The sequence below is a fragment of a genome, unplaced genomic scaffold (genome assembly GCF_019419815.1).
Source record: "Pyrus x bretschneideri cultivar Hongxiangsu unplaced genomic scaffold, Pyrus_bretschneideri_v1 Contig29, whole genome shotgun sequence".
Classification (NCBI taxonomy): Eukaryota; Viridiplantae; Streptophyta; class Magnoliopsida; order Rosales; family Rosaceae; genus Pyrus; species Pyrus x bretschneideri.
The window spans coordinates 325242-340973 of NW_025999601.1; the positions used below are offsets into that span (position 1 = coordinate 325242).

General features: G+C 35.1%; 2 protein-coding genes across 2 annotated transcripts; one reads left to right on the forward strand and one right to left on the reverse strand.

The window, feature by feature from the left end:
* Nucleotides 1–1734: 1734 nt before the first annotated feature.
* LOC103945663 (putative respiratory burst oxidase homolog protein H) lies at nucleotides 1735–5997 on the forward strand. The gene is made up of 14 exons (XM_009356257.3): nucleotides 1735–2110; nucleotides 2214–2379; nucleotides 2455–2503; nucleotides 2591–2704; nucleotides 2791–3594; nucleotides 3750–3845; nucleotides 3926–4041; nucleotides 4121–4223; nucleotides 4450–4544; nucleotides 4642–4804; nucleotides 4899–5072; nucleotides 5167–5295; nucleotides 5377–5455; nucleotides 5584–5997. Exons 1-14 carry the CDS (start codon nucleotides 1738–1740, stop codon nucleotides 5691–5693), a joined length of 2571 nt encoding a protein of 856 aa, XP_009354532.1. The 5' UTR covers nucleotides 1735–1737; the 3' UTR covers nucleotides 5694–5997.
* A 3571-nt stretch (nucleotides 5998–9568) lies between these two features.
* LOC103945662 (WUSCHEL-related homeobox 3) lies at nucleotides 9569–12791 on the reverse strand. The gene is made up of 2 exons (XM_009356255.3): nucleotides 12022–12791; nucleotides 9569–10286 (listed from the first exon to the last, which is right to left on the reverse strand). Exons 1-2 carry the CDS (start codon nucleotides 12454–12456, stop codon nucleotides 10008–10010), a joined length of 714 nt encoding a protein of 237 aa, XP_009354530.1. The 5' UTR covers nucleotides 12457–12791; the 3' UTR covers nucleotides 9569–10007.
* Nucleotides 12792–15732: the final 2941 nt, after the last annotated feature.

The window sequence follows — 15732 nt, forward strand, 5'->3', positions numbered from 1 at the left end:
AATAATGTAAAAGGTTAGAGTTTTCTAACTCCGTCATTGTCAATAAAACTGCCTTAAATAACACGTATAAGGTTATGTTTAGGATTGCATACGTTATATGCGGAACACGTACATCCCATCCCATTGAAAGTTTTTGGCTTGGCTTTTGCAAGTGAACAAGAATATTATCATTAAAATCGTAATATTAGTAGCAACATTATCATTATATCTATTGAACATTAACAAGAACGCTTTATTTGTAAGTGGTGAATTACCCTGTAAATAAGGCTTTCTTCTTCAACCTACGGTGTCCCGGGCTCAAACCTCCGCTCTCCATACTTGTAGGATAAATGAATTTAGCGTAAAAATAAAAAGAGAAAACAAAATTGTTAAAAAACAACTTAATATCTAAAATACCAAAATAAATAACTATACTGGGGTGGAAATTTTTACCAAATTACCGTACCAACCGCCTTACCAATCATACCATACCAAATTATTACCAAAAATTTGTACCAATCGGTAATGGTACGGTATTTGTACCATACCATACTATTTTGATACGGTACTGGTATCCAAAACCAGTACCGGTGGTATACCATACCTACCAATATTATTAATATTATATTATGTATTTATTCATATAAATATTTGAGGGAAAAATTAATAAAATTAATAATAATTATTGTAGAAGTGTAAAAAATGTAAAAAAAAGTATACATTCACTCATAGTGACAAGTTTTACAACTTTCATGAAAATGTCAGCTTCAAAATCCAACGCTATAATCCATAAACCTTAAATTTATATTTAACCGTCGATTGTCATTTACGCTTTATTCTTCTTATTGAATTTCATTTTTAAAATTTTCTTTTTTGAAAACATGATCATTTGAAGGATGTAAGAAGATGAATGGTTTAGATCTTTGATATCATGTTTCGATATTTACGGTTAACTGAAATATGAGTCGATGTCATATAGTTTGTAGAAACTTTATAAACATCAAGCAATATTTTTATTAACCATAAAACTTTGAACATAATATCAACGATCCAAATCATTCATCTTCGTACATCCTCTAATAGATCATGTTTTCAAAAAAGAAAATCTGAAAAAAAACAAAATTTGATGAAAAAAATGAAACGTAAATGTAAACAACAATCAACGATTAAATTTTGATCTATGATTTATATGATTATAATGGCGAATTTCAAAGTTAAGCTCCTCACAAAAGTGGTAAAGCTTGTCATTACAAGCGTTTATAAATTTTTTCTATATTTTTAACACCTCTATATTAATTAAAAAATATTAGATTTTGGGCAAACTAAGTGGCGTAAAACAAAGTGACAATTACCATTGGCATACCATAACAACCAAACTATTTGGTATATTGATATTTAGTATACCGAAAGTTTGGTACGGTAATGATAATAGATTTTGCCGTATCAAATATTTGGTATGGTAATTGGTAGAGAGGTTTTGGTACGGTAATGTACCAAAACCACCCCTGTATGCATAGCTAAAAACAAAAATAATGAAATACAAGTAGCTAGTGATATTGTTCTCCTATTATTAGACAAAGAACCACCAAACTAACTGAGCCTTCCATTGCTCTTCCCTCCTTCCACACACATTTGACCCTTTCAGCTTTGTCTTGTCTCCACAACCCTAACTCCGCCCTTCTTTCTCTATTTTCCACATCCATCTTTCCCTTCACCATGACATGTAAATTTCAGAGGTAAAAAAATTTCTTGGTGGCAATGAACATGTCAAAGAATGATGACCAGAAAGATCCCAACCAATGGAAGCTTGAAACTATTGATATTGACCCCATGGTGGATATTCCCTTAAGTAACAATGACACAGAAGGCAATGTGACCAAGAGTTCCAACGATGCAACATTGAAGCGGAACAACAGCAGTGTAAGGAAGAGAAATGGGGTTCAGGGAAACAATCATGGCAGCGTGGGATGTAGGGCGGAACCAGGAGGGAAACAAGGGATTAAGAGCTTGCGTTTTCTCGATAGGACAGCCACAGGAAAAGAAGTGGATGCATGGAAGCAGGTTGAGAAGCGGTTTAATCAATACGCGGTCGCTGGTAGGCTCTCTAGGGACAAATTTGGAGCCTGCATTGGTAAGTACTCGTTTGCTTTATTACCCTTTTGTAAGTTGTAAGCATTTTGAAATGGAACGTGGAACACAATGTATGTGAGATTTTAGAAGCTTTCGTTTCATAGGGATGGGAGGAGAATCGAAGGAATTTGCAGGCGAATTGTTTGATGCATTGGCTAGGAGAAGGATAATATGCGAGAAAGGTGGGATAACTCTTGAAGAATTAAGGTTGTTTTGGGAAGACATAACTAATGAAGACATGGAAGCAAGACTTCAGATATTCTTCGACATGTAAGGAAAAACTCTCGATGTTTAATTTAACATTATTAAACACAAACTAGATGAATGAATTTGATGATGTGTTAGATGTGACAAGAATGGTGATGGGAAGCTCTCCGAGGATGAGGTAGCAGAGGTGAGGATGGACATGTTCGTTCTCCCTTTTTTTTTTTTTTTTTCCATATGTTTGTGAATCGGATTTCTAAAATTTCTTATGGAAAAGGTTATAGTTTTGAGTGCCTCCGCGAACAAGCTGGCAAATCTTAAAATGCAAGCAAAATCATACGCAGCTTTGATCATGGAAGAGATTGACCCTGACCACCTGGGATATATAGAGGTGAAGATATATGTACATTCTTGATAGCATTAATTAGAGTTAGTTTCTCACTTTCAGCGACTTCTTACATCCTAGTTTTAATACAGATGTGGCAGTTGGAAACCCTACTGAGGGGAATGGCAGTGTCCGAAGATAACCAAAAAATCGGAAAGAGAACCCAATCCCTCACGAAATCCATGATTCCCAGAAGTTACAGAACTCCCATTAGCAAATTCCTATCTACAACTGCAGAACTTGTGCAAGAAAACTGGAAGAAAATATGGATTGTGACATTGTGGTTAGCTATCAACATAGGCCTCTTTACTTGGAAATACCGCCAATACCAGAAGCATGGATTATACAAACTCATGGGTACATGCCTCTGCATTGCAAAGGGCTCTGCTGAGACTCTCAAGTTCAATATGGCTCTCATTCTCATTCCAGTTTGTAGGGGAACTCTTACCGCAATTCGGTCATCATTTCTCAGCAACCTAATCCCTTTTGATGAAAATATCAAATTCCATAAGTTGATTGCACTGGGAATTGTAATTTCGACTTCTCTACATGCAGGTTTACACATAACTTGTGATTTCCCAAGATTGATAACATCCCGGGAAGATGAGTTCATGGATGTTGCTGGGACATATTTCAATTATAAGCAGCCAACTTACATGGACTTGGTTAATAGTATTCCAGGAATAACCGGGATTCTCATGACGGTTCTGATGATGTTTTCGTTCACACTGGCATTAAATGTAATGAGAAAAAATGTCAACTTACCGTGGCCACTCAACAAATTGTCAGGGTTCAATTCTTTCTGGTATGCACATCATTTGCTTGTGTTGGTGTATATGCTCTTTGTCATGCATGGTTACTTCCTAATTTTCACGAGCGACTGGCACAAGAAGACGGTATGTATGCTACTTAAAGAGTTTCATATTCTCTAAATCGCTATAGTCACTAAACTACTGGATTGCACATGGACAACAAGTTCGCAAAGTTTTATTGCGAATCCAAGATTCAAATTCATCCTGCTGAAACAATTTGCATCGTTTGTTTCTTGCAGACATGGATGTATATCCTTGTTCCAGTAATGTTGTATGCAATTGAGCGTTCTATTATAATCATAAAAGAAATTAATCTCCCTGTCCATGTCATTAAGGTCAGTGCTCGAAACTTTTACCATTCACTGAAATATCTCAGAAACTTGATTTGATTCATCACGCTTGTTGGATATTTCAGGCGGTAATATATACGGGAAATGTTCTGGCTCTGTACATGAGCAAACCTCATGGATTCAAGTATAAAAGTGGAATGTACCTCTTTCTTAAGTGCCCTGATATATCAGGTTTTGAATGGTAACAAAAATTACATAGTTGCTATCATGATCCGAAATCATAATATCTCTACACAAATTAAACACTTCGTTCACTACAGGCATCCCTTCACCATCACTTCTGCCCCAGGAGATGACTACTTGAGCGTCCACATACGAAGCTTGGGAGACTGGACTACGGAGCTTAGAGAAAGATTCGAAAAGGTAATGTACTTGTATTAGTATTATTAATGAGCCTAAATAATAATACTTGTGTTATAATCTATATATCAACATCCTACTATCTAACAGTTCTAGATCTGAGCCTACTCATTAATTTTTCGCTTAGGCTACTTAATCAATCACGAAGAAATTTGGAAAACTGACCATTTCTTTTAAACAAATGTTGAATTCTTTAATCTCTGCTGCATACTTCTTCAAATATATGCAGGCGTGCAGCCAGCTTCAAAGTACACAAACTAGAAAGGGAAATCTCGTTAGAATAGAAACAAAAGCACATTCAAACTACGGTCATGAAATAGAAGGGTGCGCAGAATCTTAGCTTGAACAAAATGTTGCTCATTATGAGTCAAACTGAAAGCGAAAATCAGTAACTGCTATTCATTTTTTATTTTTATGGCAGATATCCGAAGATCGTCATAAAGGGACCATATGGTGCACCGGCTCAAAATTACATAAAGTTTGACATCTTATTGCTCATAGGTCTGGGAATTGGAGCAACTCCCTTCGTCAGCATCATAAAGGATATCATAAACCGAATAAATCTCAACTTGGCTTATAATCCTGTGAGTCAAAGTAGAGAAAAAAAAAAAAAAACAAGTTTTATCGGGAATCTTAAGTGAACGATAACTAACAATTCAAAGTAGTTACCTTATGCAGGATTCGACAAATGAGCATCAAGAAACATCCGCGGAAACCAAATCAAACAACATGCAAAGGGAGGCATATAAAAAGGGTCCAAAAAGAGCATACTTTTATTGGGTGACAAGGGAGCAAGCTTCCTTTGAATGGTTTAAAGGTGTCATGGATGACATTGCAGAATGCGATCACTATGTGAGTTTATTCAAATTAAAAGTCAGATAAAACGAACCCTAGCTGCATCACTTTTTTTTTCATTGTTTTCTTTAACATGAACCAAATGTTGCAGCATATGATAGAAATGCACAACTACTTGACCAGCGTGTATGAAGAAGGAGATGCGAGGTCTGCTCTTATTGCCATGGTGCAGAAACTGCAACATGCTAAGAATGGAGTTGACGTCGTATCAGAAAGCCAGGTATTAAACTTCGAAAAATTGTCACACACAAAGCATTGATAGTGGAGTTTTAGTACTAATTCTGTAATGTAACTGTGACAGATAAGAACTCATTTTGCAAGGCCTAATTGGAGAAAGGTGTTTTCCGACTTGGCTACTGCACATGAATCCTCCCGAATAGGTGAGCCTAATTCTGATGAAGCTCTCCTATGTTTTTATCCATAACAGTTATGAAGTCTTCAAGCTACTACAAAGTTTTGAACATTCTAAAAGTAAGACTTACGGTTTCGGGTCTCTTGTTTGTTGCAGGTGTCTTCTATTGTGGAAGTCCAACACTTACCAAAACACTCAGGGAGCTCTGCCTAGAATTTAGTCTAAACTCAGCAACTCGGTTCGTCTTCCACAAGGAGAACTTCTAGAAGAGCTTTCCACAGTGCAGATGCAGTCCTTTCTGTACAAATACTTCTCTTTTTCTTTTTCTTTCATTTACATACTCCTCTTCTTCTCATCAACCATTGTACATTCAGAAGGAAAGGAAAATATATACTCACATAAATACAATAGTGGACAAAAATTTCGTTTTGGTCCTCGCTTTGAGTACCTTAGAATTTTTGTTTCAATTTTCAGTCCTCTGTAATCATATTCGTTGGGGAGTTATCTCCCAAATCTTAGTTTGCTCAACTAATGTTAGCTATCTTTTAACAGCTAATAAATGGGTTTGGAGCAACCCATGCCCATCAATCAAGGATAAATATCCATTATATTACCCATATAATTAATTTACATGTTTAATGGGCACACTCAAGGCATAGGCAAGGTCAGGGCTTATGCGTGTCAAGTACATTATACGACCTACTGATATGTGACATCCTCCTTTGTCAATTGGTACTTGATTATGATCAGCACTAAACTTCAATTCTTCCTCTAGTGGTGTAGCTATTGGCAGACAAGTTGACATGTTAGTTTTATGCAAAAAATCAATAATATACTTCCTATGAGACGAGAAAATTCTAGAACCGCTTCTCGATACCTCAATCCCTAAAAAATATTACAAGAATCCAAGGTCTTCCATCTCAAATTCGGTAGATATGTATCTTTGCAAGGCTACACATTCTTGCAGATCATTTTCTTTTATCACCATATTATCTACATACACAATAAGTGCAATACGCTTCACAATAGGGTCAAATGTAAAAAATAATAAATAAAAAATATTAGGGGCGGTTGGTTCCCCTACTACTTAATGAAATTTACAGCTACAAATTGATCTCATATTGAAGAGCTGGTTAATAGAATTAATAGGGTCAAACAATATTTTCGCATATAATAGCTTTTTATTTTTTTATTTTTTATTACTATTAAAGAGAGAGGAAGAGTTCGAAACTATTACAACAATTTGTGAAGGAGTTCGAAACCCCGCATGCATAGATAGAAATCCAACAACCTATCCACTAAAATATTTGACCGCAAACATAGCTTATTAATAGGGGTGAATCCTTCCATTTGCCTCTAGTTGAGCGGACCCAATAGTCACTTCTTCTATAGTGATAGTTTGGAGCCATTCCATGCATCACATAAATCATAAATGTCTTTTTGCACCGTCTATTTTGTCGTTCAGGGCATTAGACATGTCAATTTTGTAGAGTTGTTTGGTCCATTCCAGTAAAGGCGCCCTTGTTTGAAGTTTGAACTGCATTATAGTATGTTGTTTTCTTGTCTGAAACACCAATATTGGAACATTATCGTAACCTAACTTCCAACGATTGGTGTGGGATTCACATTACTCTGGTGACAATACTTTTCATGTGACATCGAATATATATTTATCTAAGATCACTTACCATCATTAGAATTTTTATTTTACGATGGAGCTAATCCAACGCTTGACCTAGCTTATGATTGGAAAAAAAAATTTCATTGATTCAACTACGTACATACATCTATATATACGCACACACTATGGTGAGCACTATGTTGAAGAAAATTGACAAAATTAAATATGATTTATTGAGTGAATTTACTGTCCTATGTAAGTATTGGTATGGTTAGTAGTGGGTTAAGAGCACATCTGAAATTTTAACCCTATAGCTAAATAAATGGTACATATTCAAGAGAAATATGTGTGGCAAATACCAAATATATACACTACATATTCGTTGTAAATAATTTTAATTTTATGGTTATCCACAAAAAAATATTACTTAATTTGAAAGCCAATATGTACTTTTATTAATTGGGTTCATTTCCTATATGAATAATATGAAGCCAATACGTAACATGTCTATAACAGGTAGCCCAAGATATGATCATATAGTAGCAAGTAGCAAAAGTCTTTTTGAGAATGCTTCTATAAAAGAGCTACAATCTTTTTGGCCAATTAAAAACATATCAGACAATGTTTGACTGAAAACTTAAAAGGATTCTAAACGTATTGGAGTAGCACCAACTAGATGTTTCTACAAGTAGTGTCGGTTGCTTTTCTGGAAGGCACTTGGTTTTTTTATTTAAAATGTACAACCTTTTTCTATTGGCATCTAAGAAAAACACTTATGAGGAAGTCCCAACCAAAATCTAAGTTTCCCATGATTTACCTATATTTGAAATTCTCCAAATAACAAATGTTGGGATTATACGACAAGAAGGTTGTGGCAAAGAGCTGAAGAAAAAAAGCCTCTATATTTCTCTTTATGAGCTTCAAAACCTAGATCCAAAATAAACCCAACCCTAGTTTCAAAGTTTCAACCGCCACCCCTTGCTATTGCTCATGATAGGTGATAACCCACTACTTCCTCCTTTATCTCCTCTTTCCTTCTCTTATCCTTTGCCCTTTCCCTCTTTTCCTCCCCTCTCATCTCCTTTGCCCCTTCCCCTCAGAGCATCCACCTCATCTTCCTTTCCCCTTTCCAATTTTCTTCCTTCCTTTTCTATTTCAGTCCTCCCCTAAGATATGTCATTTTTCTTTGAGTTTGGTATCAATTATCCCCTAAGTTTGTCTCAAATTTGGACTTCATGCTTCTTATCTAGTGTTTTTTGCCTACTTTTACTGTTTCCTGCCACTTACTTTTCCTTAGCCGTGATATTTCATTCCCACCTCATCATGTGCTCCAATCGGTAGGCTCAGATCAAAAATTGGATGTTAGATCCACTTCCCTACCTCACTTCCCCTCCCCAACCCGCATATCGGGTCCTTATCGAAGCCAAATTGTTTTGTGGCCTCCACCATAGTAAGGGTATTTTATGTACCCCCTTAGTCTCACTTTTGACTATTAGATACTTTCTTTGTATATATTTGCAAGGGTTTGTGAAGGAACTTAGATCTGATGTCTACTTTCTCGGTTCAAAGTTTGGCTTCCTCCAAAGACGTGACGGTGGCAGTAGTCTGGTTTAATTATGCTGTTTGAGATTAGGGTTTTTTTGTTGTCTATTGTTGTTTACATGACTCTTTTTGGGCCTTTTACTTTATCTGTTGTTGTTTACCTGACTCTTTTTGGGCCGTGTACTAGTTTTTAATGGAAGTTATCTTGTTTGACAAAAAAAAAAAAATTCAAATGTTGAGTTTGAGTTAAAGAAGAAAGTGTGAAAAATTGTTTGACTTATGAGTTATGACATTATAATTTGATGAGATCATTACAAGGGACATAGGAGAACTTGGCTTCTTTTTTTTTTTTTTTTTTTTTGAACAAATGATATTATTCACACTAAAGGAGTGGGGGAATGGGTTAAGTTGCTAAGTCTCACAATGGGCTAGCAATAATGTGGTTCAAATTCACCTTTGGTGAGAATTGTACCTAAGACCTCTCACTTACAAGTGAAGAGAAATATCACTAGTATTAATTAGCAACTAGCCACTTTTTTAGCTCATTCAATTTTTAGCCATTTTCTTTTTAAAATTTAAAGATATAGTCACTCGAGACTCCCTTGAATAGTGGTAAAATACCTTTAGAATATGTTTGAATCCCCTCGAATGGTTAAAAATTCCCTTTAAAAAAAAATTATTAAAAGAAAGGGAGGGTTCAAAACTAGTACAATAATTGAGGAGAGGAATGAGTTTTACCCAAGATGCACTCGTAGAAATTCAACACCCTATCCACTAGGATATTGGACCATATATTATAAAATGGTTAAAATTCCTTTTAAGTAAAAAATTGGCTAAAAGTCCTCAGCTAATCCGCAGTTTGGTTTAATTAACCAAAGAAATATTATTTCCTCTTATACAATATTTTGCCTATCCCCAGATTAGAAACAAGAAAAAAAAAGGTTAGAAAATGAAAAAAATCCTGGCGAAATTCAAGCATATAACAGACAGAATGTGTTGCATTGACTTGTTCGAAAGGTCCAAGACCAAGTAACACTGATAAAAAGCTGACTTCTACATGACTAGATATACATGTAGTGATCAGTTCAAGTCTGGGTGTGCAATATGTCAGCTTTAAGCTACACAACGGACAAACTGAACTTGAAAACAAAGAAATACAACGCTGCATGCAATATTGTACTGTCGTGCAAATAAATAGTAGTAGGTTGTTTGAGTTGAGAGGTTAAAATACTATAGGACCCAGAACCCGATTACTACTCATTGGACAATTGAGATCTTTCACATCACAGAAGAAGAACCCAGAAAACACATAGCAGAAACGTAGACACCCAACAAGTGAGAGAGAGAGAGAGAGAGAGAGAGAGAGAGAGAGAGAGAGAGAGAGATGCAGTAGTAGGAGATAGTAGTAGTAGGGTTTTTAGTAATTTTCTGTGGGGGTAGAGGAAGAGGGAGCATTGTAGGAGGGCGTGGATTCTTCTTTGAGATTAGTTGCAGTGGTAGGGAAGAGTTGAAGGGTCTTGAGGGGTGGTCTAGAAGTAGTAGCAGTACTTCTTGAACTAGTGCAACATGGGGATGGTGGGCCTACATTCATCATCCAATCACGGCCGTGCATACTCATCACGGACTTCTCCATCTCCACCTTCTCTGGGATCGTCATCTTCCAGGTGTAGTTTATCAAGGCATCTTCAACTCCCACCTGTGCAGAAACAAAAACATAGTTCAATTATCCCAACAAAAAAAAAAAAAGCATTCAAAAAGAAGAGGAAAATCACTAGCAAAATGACAGAAATTAAGGACAATAATAAGGATAATACTTGCATCCTCTATGTGAGAATGCACATATCCTCCTATTTGAGAATCGAAACTATTTAATTTTTTTTAATTTTCATTGAAGATCACTCCTACAAAAAAATCATTCAAATTAGAGATCATTTAATCATTCAAATGCATCAAATAAATAAACGGCTCATCATGAATATGTTACTTGGTACCTACACGGTTGATTTGTTCTATACATATGAATAACTAAATGATCTATGATTAAAATGATTTTTGTAGAGGTGATCTTCAAATGAAGTTTAAGAAACTAACTAGTTCTCGAGTATAAAATTTGTACGGTCAAAATACGTGCAAGAGAGAATGCAAGTATTATTGCAAGAATAATTATGTATTCTGATGTTTTTAGTTAATAAAAAGCTTGACGTATGATATATACTCTTTTTCATTCGACCCAAGTTGAAAGTTCCAGCAACAAGTTTCTAATGACATCACCTTTTGTGCACCATATATATCCTTGTGTATCCGAATTTGTTTCGCTCTTTAGTGAATATTGTATGGATAAGATATACTTGCATTGTTTCTTTGGGGAGATGAGCTCATTCCTCACTTGCGATTAAAGTACCTTGATCATACAAATTTCACAATCGTTAACGTTTAATTTCTTAATCTTTATTTGAATATCACCCGTACCATAAATCACTTCAATCAAATATCATTTAGTCATCCAAATGTATAAAACAAATCGACGGGGTAAGAATACCAAGTAAAATCTTCATGACCCAACCGTCAATTTATTGATTCGTTTGGATGAATAAAGGATCTTCAATTCGAATGATTTTTTGTAGGGATGATTTTCAAAAAAGACATATAAATTGAATGATTCCAATTATTAATTTTGTTCAATCAAGATACGTTATTTGCAAATGAGATAATATGTGCATCTCCACATGGGGGAGTGCATTTCTGTATCACCTTGACAATTGATAATTATTCCTTTGAGTTAGTTAATAAACGCAATTACCACAAGCACTAAATTAACAAACAGAACATTGTACATATATAAATTTTAGAAGACCTAAAAAACAACTACAAGTTGATTTTAGAAAAACAACAGTTTTCCCTTTCCAGTAATTCTCCTTCATGTTCTTTGTATTATATATTGAGTATACCGGGCTTAAGGGATTTTTTTTTTTTTATTAGGGGGGTTTGTCCCTTAATTTGAGTTTGGTTAATGTTAGAAATTTTGATGCATAACATACCTCAGAATTTTCGAGATTTAAATTAACAAAAATATTATTCTTATCAGTTATTTGTATCATCTTTTTAATAGAAGTGAGATCCATATGCATTGGTGAGTCTTACGTTTATTAAGGAGATAGTACAAATAAATGATAAATGTAGCATTACTCATAAATTAATAAATTTAAAAGGGTGATGAGTTGTAGACTTAGTTCTAACTTTAAACAGTAATTAAGCTAAAACAATACTAAACCTATGCAATATGCATGCATAAAGTAATAATTTTAAACAAGAAAAAAGAAAAAATAAAGAGAGAATGTTCTGTCTTTCCACTACTAGTGTCTCATCATTGTGCCTAAAGGGAAAAAGGAAATTATATAATCGATCAAGTGAGAAATTAATAGAGTTATAACCTGAGGAGGAAGAAACCCAGTTGATGAGTAGTTATCGTGATGATGACAAGTAGAAAGTTGCGGATGATGAAGAGCAGAAGATGCAGGAGGAGGGGACTCAAGGTAGTCAAGAAAGCTCTGCTGATTCAGCTGCTGATGACAGTGGTAGTTAGGGTAATCGTGGTTATTATGATGGTGATAGAGTAGTTGCTGCTGCTGCAGTTGCTTACAAAGCTTTCTCCTAAGTTTCTGTCTGTCCCTTGCCTTGTGGTTTTGGAACCAGTAAAATACATTTTTGCCCTCAATCTTGCCATAGAAAGAGAGCTGGGCAGTGATGTGTTGGATTTGAGAGGCATTTGGGGTTCTAATTCCAGCTCTGTACATCTCTTCAAGGAGCATCAGTTGCTCTGGGGTAGGGCACCATCTCGATGATGATGAGTTTGCTGCAGGGGACATAATTGGTTTTTCTTAAATTGTGGACTTGGTTTGTGGTGGGTGTAAATAGAGAAACTAAAGTAGGGTTTTTAATCAGTGTGTTGTGGAGAATGAAGGGATGAAAGGAGGAGGAGGTATAAATAGATAGACAGAAGAGAAAGAAACAGTGGGTAGAGGGAGGAGAAGGAGGAGGAGGAGGAGGGACAAAAAGATGGAAGAGAGAGAGAGAGAGAGATGTGTGGTTAAAAGAGAATAGTGTGACGTAACAGTAATGCAGGTTGTCATGCTGATGCTTCCCCGAGAGGGGCATTCAAGTGTAGGTTTCAGTCCTTGCGAAAACACACACACACAAACTTGAGAGAGAGAGAGAGAGACAGACAGACAGAGAGAGGGGTACATGAAAGATTGTCATCATCACAGTATAATATTTACTCTCTGTACAGAATGAATAAGATGCACATGTAAGTTGAATTCTTGAAGCAGAGAAGCTTGCACGGACTAATTCGATCAGCCAACTTGCAACGGTGCCCGTGATGGACACATTAATTATTCAAATTGCTATAAAGTAGAGACACAAATTAGTGTTAATTGGGAGCATAAAACACTCCGGATTAATTTGATCATATATACAAAAAAATTTCCAACTTACAGATAAGTACTATGAATCTCCTTACACCTAAGGCCAAACTTCCACAAAATTAAATCATGAGTGACAGGCTACTAGTAACTTTACATATAAGTGCTGTATAGGGTACTAGTAACTTTACATATATCATATTACTGTATTTTATTTACTATTACATCATCTCGGTGGGGTCAATTGACACCATATACTATGTTTTCCAAAATTTGGTTGTTTGTCTCTAGTATTCTTTGATAAAATGCAAGTGGCGATTCTAACTAAGAGGAATGTGCATGTACATCCAACTAAGAAATTTAAGTTTAATCACTATTAAAAATCTTCTTTCATAACACCCTCAAATAGACAGATATATTGATCCACCTTTTGTAGAAATGAAACTCATTTATAATAAGTTTTACATTAAATGCATATATGTGTTTGAAGACCTTTGATGTCTAAGTCAAAGGGTATTTGAGAGAATCTGAAAAGTTTGAAGAGAAGTTTGAATATAATTTGCGATTACTAGTTTCCTTTTGTGACTTGGCCAGGGGAAGAAGTTTTGCCAGCAGGGCAAGGCGCAAGGTTGGGTCGAAATGTGAAGCAGTCTCCCCACCGAGAAATATGCCTTTGGGAGATGCCGGACAAAGGGCATATAAAGGTCGTCGACTTGGTAATGGACTCGAGCATACATGAGCTAATCTTGATAAACATTGAGTTAGGCCAGAAAGTACTCTACCATATTTATGGCTCAATAAAGCCTCCCCTCTTACATCCTCGTGTGCCTTTCAGGCAGAGCTGCAAGGGGTCAATAACTATCTCTCTCGAAGTGGGACATAATGCCCACGACATGCTCTGATTAGATGTGGTTATATATTTTATATCTCCACAATATACACACAGAATAGCTAGATATGTGCAGAAGTAGTTTTAGTGGGGTTAATACTCCAACTTCAGAATCTAACATTTTGCAAAAATAGAACTTCGCCAAAGCATGCACGTATTAGCCATGCATCTTTTTGTAAAGAGCATGTGCATGCGGCTGGAAGAATATTCCTATCTTCTAATTTTGAAACGAATCAAATCAGTTTGCAAATAGACTCAAATAAGCAGATACTTCTGTTGGGGGTTCCCAATTAGGAAAATCCAATTCCAATCCCAAATTTTCTTCAGCTGATTGCAGTGTGAATAATGTCCAACTTTCCTTTCGGCTCCCAAGACTGATTGGGGGGCCATCATCAACCGACAATCTAAAGGACCTGTGGAAAACGTAAGATTTGCATGCCACAACCAGACATATACGAAATAGACAACTGAAAGAAACGGCAGACATACAAAATTCATAAATGCATACATGCAAATCCAAATGCCATGTGGTTTTCTTTGACTCTGTTTGGCCGATTTCCCTTTCTGACAACATTCCCTTATAATCCCAATAGATACAAATTTATTCAACAGTGAGTTGTTTTATTGCGATGATAAAGTTTAATAGTGAATCACATGCCAAATAGGAAGTTTAATAGTGAATCACTTACCAATAGGAAGTTTAATAGTGAATCATAGCTTTATCTATCTTCTTTTATTAATAGAAAGAAAAAGCAAAAAAAAAAAAAAGAAAAAAAGAAAAAAAAAAGAAAAAAGAGAAAAGAAAAGAACAAAATAACTATAAGCCTCTTAAAATTATCTTAATTACCAGATGACACTTGGTTATTGGTTAAAAAATATATATAATTTGGTGTTTTCTTGACCAATTTTCAGTGTACCTAGAACGATTTAACTCTAATTATAATACGTGAATTTATTTTTTTATTTAATAATTACCTTCAAAGTAAAACATGTCAATACTGTTGTTTATTCTTATTATAACACGTAAAATGATACTCCAGATAGCTTGTATTTTCTCTAAGCATAAAAGTTTCTCTTCTTTTTTCTTATAATCTCATTTTTCCCATGTATCTAGTGTTCCTTTGTTGTTCATTTTCACAAAAGGAACTTACTACTCTGTTGTCATGGTTTTTTTTATGTAAAAAGGTGAATAATTCTTTGGCATCACAAAATTAATTATGCGATCCTAGAGCCTGATTCCATTTCATTGTTCAACGTTTACAACTTGAGTCTAACTTAAAATCATTGCACAACAATAATATTGCGATTTTTTACATATGAAAAACTTCAAAGGAAGTGTTCATATATAACATTATGTGTGTGTGTGTGTACATGAGTATTTTATAGCATTCTCTTCCTTGGTGTGTATTTAATTATTAACTGTCACGAATATAAATATATAAACCATTTGACATTGATCAAATTCTATTTGGAAGATGGATTTTTTTTTTTTCTGTTGAAAATTAAGATGTAAAATTTAAACAACGGTTAAATGTTCATATGTAAGTTTTCAACTAGGTGGGGCACTGTGCCACCCTTTTGCATTCAAATTTAAATCTTTCTCCTTGCAAATTAGAATAATTTAAAATATTGTCTGGTAAACAAACAATGACCAAATGTATTTTTGACATTTTCATTTTTGGATGCAATGAAAAATACTGAACATGCATGCAACAACCTGAAAAAGGTTTCTTGATCACTTTAAGGTACAATAGGCAAAATGAATGAGTTAGATAATTAGTTGGATAGCTTTACGAACACCAGTATGCAGGGTCATAATAATTTCTGAAATA

Excerpts from the sequence above, each read along its gene's own strand:
- LOC103945663 (XM_009356257.3), top strand. The coding sequence starts at position 1,738 with ATGAACATGTCAAAGAATGATGACCAGAAAGATCCCAACCAATGGAAG. Across the intron at positions 2,504-2,590 it reads CCGAGGATGAGGTAGCAGAG|GTTATAGTTTTGAGTGCCTC; the intron begins GTGAGGATGGAC and ends CTTATGGAAAAG. Across the intron at positions 3,846-3,925 it reads TCCCTGTCCATGTCATTAAG|GCGGTAATATATACGGGAAA; the intron begins GTCAGTGCTCGA and ends TGGATATTTCAG.
- LOC103945662 (XM_009356255.3), bottom strand. The coding sequence starts at position 12,456 with ATGTCCCCTGCAGCAAACTCATCATCATCGAGATGGTGCCCTACCCCA. Across the intron at positions 10,287-12,021 it reads CTGGGTTTCTTCCTCCTCAG|GTGGGAGTTGAAGATGCCTT; the intron begins GTTATAACTCTA and ends GTTTCTGCACAG.